The 3,615-nt window shown below is 46.7% G+C and overlaps 1 protein-coding gene across 1 annotated transcript; it reads right to left on the minus strand.

Moving 5' to 3' along the window:
- Positions 1–751: 751 nt before the first annotated feature.
- Positions 752–2,789, minus strand: LOC108758506 (uncharacterized). The gene is made up of 3 exons (XM_018503502.1): positions 2,589–2,789; positions 1,167–1,282; positions 752–1,028 (listed from the first exon to the last, which is right to left on the minus strand). The coding sequence occupies exons 1-3, from the start codon at positions 2,787–2,789 to the stop codon at positions 752–754; spliced, it is 594 nt and encodes a 197-aa protein (XP_018359004.1).
- Positions 2,790–3,615: the final 826 nt, after the last annotated feature.

Raw genomic sequence — 3,615 nt, forward strand, 5'->3', positions numbered from 1 at the left:
CATCGGTTTTCAAGTACAGATCACTGTACTCGCCGATCGTTCGAATGGAGAATCGCTGCCATATGTTTACGGCGTGAGCGTAATCGCTCTCGGATACTGTATCGCCCGTCAATGAACTGTAAAATGATTCGCGCGGTGGTAAGCGTGTGTCCTGCAATTTTTCAACGCAATCAACGTACTCGTATGGAAAGACACCTTTACGAGTTAGTAATTCAAGCTTTTCATCTGACAAAGTTGAAAATTCGGAATGTACAATTTTTAATTTATCTTCGTCGAGATACGACGCCAATTTATCGAGGCTTGCACTTAGAAATTTAAATAAATCAATAAACCTTAATTTTACGCAATTTTTCTGAAAATGATTTGTATTTTTATCTTTGGTGCTATCGACGTGTTTAGTGAATGATATGTATTTTTCTTTGGTTATCGGTAGAACATCTACTTGTTCGTCGTACGCGGTAGCTATTTCTTTAATTAGAAAGTGTGCGTCGTACCCCGACAAGTTGTGAAATACAACCAGAATATACAGCGAAGTTTCATAATTAAGATTACAATTTGAATGTGCTGGACCGCGGTATCTACCGGTTAAGTGGCAATGATCGCGGACTCGCGTGTCGTCCGGCGCGAACGGCTTCTCACAAATATGACAACGCGTCGCGCTACGGTATGTCTCCCATTGCTGTTTAGACAGCACTTCCATGGGCACGTTGGCGGATACAATATCTTTGACGCGATGCGCCAAATCGTTGAGTTATCGCGCGAACCATGATATACAGTTTTCGTCGCGACGGAAGTGATACGATGACAACGAGTTGTCGTATGAGCAACGCACGTAGTAGCCCACACTGCATACCTTGTGCCGCTGATATGTGTACGACGCATCTTCCTTGTCGGGCTCCGTCTTCTGTAGAACGCACACCAGGTCGGCGTAGACGACGAATGGAATGCGCTCCTTATTGCAGTGGTTGTCGAATTCTAGCCATTTGTCGTCCTCGCTCGGCAGTCTGATGGCACAATCATTAATTTTTCTGCAGTCCATTGCGTGTAACTCCAATTTTTCGCTCGTACTGAAGTAGTGCAAGCATCTGGAAAAAACGCATATAAATTATTATTATCATATTTATTAATATAAAGGACAATTATAATTTTTTTTTATGTATACTTACCGATCACAGAAAAATTTTTTATTCTTATGTTTGCTGAGTTGCGAGCTCACGAGGCGCGACAGGTTCTTAATCCATTCGAAATGGCCCACATTGTCGTCGCGTGGATCTTGCAGGTACAGGAGATTGATATGCTTCTCCTTCTTATCGCTGGTGAGCCGTAGAGGAAGGATCTGTTTGTTTTCGATGCCATACACGTTGATCGACATCGCGTTCAATTGTTCGAATTTGTTAATGTCTTTTAATATCATTGGAAATTCGATGTTTGTGAAATTTAACACTGCAGTGTACTACGGATACGATGACTTTCGCCCTACATTTCTTTCTGCGGGATACAGAGCGGCGACTACCGACCACGCGAAGCACGCATTGTCCGCCGTACGCACACTGATCACCGCTCGTTTCGTCACTATTTCCTGCGGCACTTCGACATGACATCCCGCGCGCATGGGATTTAGTTTGTTCACACTACCAGTCACGTTGAGGATTCGCGATAGCGCCCACCCACAGTCGCGTTCCTGGAACTCTTCGAGCGATGTCAACGTAGGCTCGATGACGTGCCGCTCGTACCACTCACGTATATCGGTGCATCGATATATTTCAATGTTCTTAGTGTTTATACTCTTAATGGCACGTTTATCTTTCGTCGCGAACTCGCCGTTGAACGCGGCGTTCACTTTTACACTGCCATGTCTTTCTACAGCATCTCGCACTCGCTCTAGCACTACGTTGCCAGCGTCTTCGAGGAATCGGCGAGGCTCGATATGATTATAGTTTATCACCGCACCTGTCGCTATACGATTCTCGAACGCAGCGTCGATCTCTCGCCATACAAGAGATTGCTCGTTGCTATTCGCGTACCCACCACTCTCGTACTCGCCACCAACGTGCATGAAACATCGCTCTAGTTGGGACTTTGCACCTGCGAGTCGCGCGATCTTTGCCACCGCAGACTGTCTGTATCCGACGTTGAGGCGCGGACGCTTGGTACGACAAAGTTCTTCGAGCTGCTCGATGCACTCGTCGCATCGTTGCATCCACGCGAAGCACTCTACCAGAGTAGCGACTTGGCCGCACTGCTCCAGTAGTTCGCGTTCATTCGCTCGTAGTTTCCGATGTTTTTAGATCACACACACTCTTACACGGAGCACTCAATAGTTTTTTCAATGTGTGCACAGTGGGCACATGCTGCGTGGAAATACAGTGTACATCGGCTCTTCGCATATCGAGCACTCGGTGCCCTGTGTACAGTAAGACCAGTCTTGGTGCGTCCTGACGAGATACATTCCTTCATCGCCAATATTCCGCAAAGAAATCTTGCCATAATTCGGCGTATAAGCCATGCAATGTGTACATATGACTAAAGCACCATCACCCGTTGTATAACAACAGCAGATTATACAGTGATCAGTATGAATGTCTAACGTTTCGATTTCCGAAGACAAATTTCTTTGCGTGATCCATATTGCCATCGTCCAAACGAATGAGACATTCAGTATCGTTGGACGACTTTTGATCCACTATGTCCTCAAATTCTACTTCCAGTGCTTCGAATAACTTGTCTGTATTTACACCATCCATGTCCTCAACGTCAATGTCCTGAACGTTCGCACGATGGGCAGCCATATTTTCCACATTACGCTTACCATGATCGGTTTGGTAATCTTACAGGGCACCAACTGAGATGTTGCGCGCTAATGTCCCGTTACATATTCCATTTGCAACTTTTTTGTCCCTTTGTCTACCCCCTATTTAGTCGCAATGGCGACGTCACCGATCACTTCTTAGAAAAAAATCGTTGTCAGCGCTTAACGTGTAACCGATCTCGCGGTTCTTCCCAGGTAAATATCGTTATCGGCGCTTCTGATCTTTTGAAAGAAAGAACTGCAAGAACGCAGTATGATTTCATCATCTACCCCTTATTGATGGCGCTTCGTTTAGCAGCCGGATGATGTATCACCGATCCCCTAAACAAAATATTTTGTCCGCGTTACAGTATCGCGATGCATTTGTCCGCGTTATAGTACCACGCCATCCCTTTGTCTACCCCTATCGGGTCGCGACATCGATGACGTGTCATCGATCACTTCTTAGAAAAAATCGTTGTCGGCGCTTTTCTTAACGCGTCGCGACGTGTCACCGATCTCGCGTTTCTTCCCAGATAAATATCGTTATCGGCGCTTCTGATCTTTTGAAAGAAAGAACTGTGAGAACGCAGTATGATTTCATCATTTACCCCTTATTGACGGCGCTTCGTTTAGCAGCCGGATGATGTTGTCATCGATCTCGTAGACAAAATATCTTATCCGCATTATAGTACCGCGACGCATTTCGCGGTTGGTGCGGGGTTGGTGCGGAGTCCGCGGCTACGGCCTGCGACGCATTTCGGGGTGGGCGCGGGGTCCGCGGCGGCCTGCGTGCGATGGCGGCGGCGGCGGCGGCGGCGGCGGTG

The sequence above is a fragment of the Trachymyrmex cornetzi genome, unplaced genomic scaffold (genome assembly GCF_001594075.2).
Source record: "Trachymyrmex cornetzi isolate Tcor2-1 unplaced genomic scaffold, Tcor1.1 scaffold158, whole genome shotgun sequence".
In the NCBI taxonomy this organism is placed as follows: domain Eukaryota; kingdom Metazoa; phylum Arthropoda; class Insecta; order Hymenoptera; family Formicidae; genus Trachymyrmex; species Trachymyrmex cornetzi.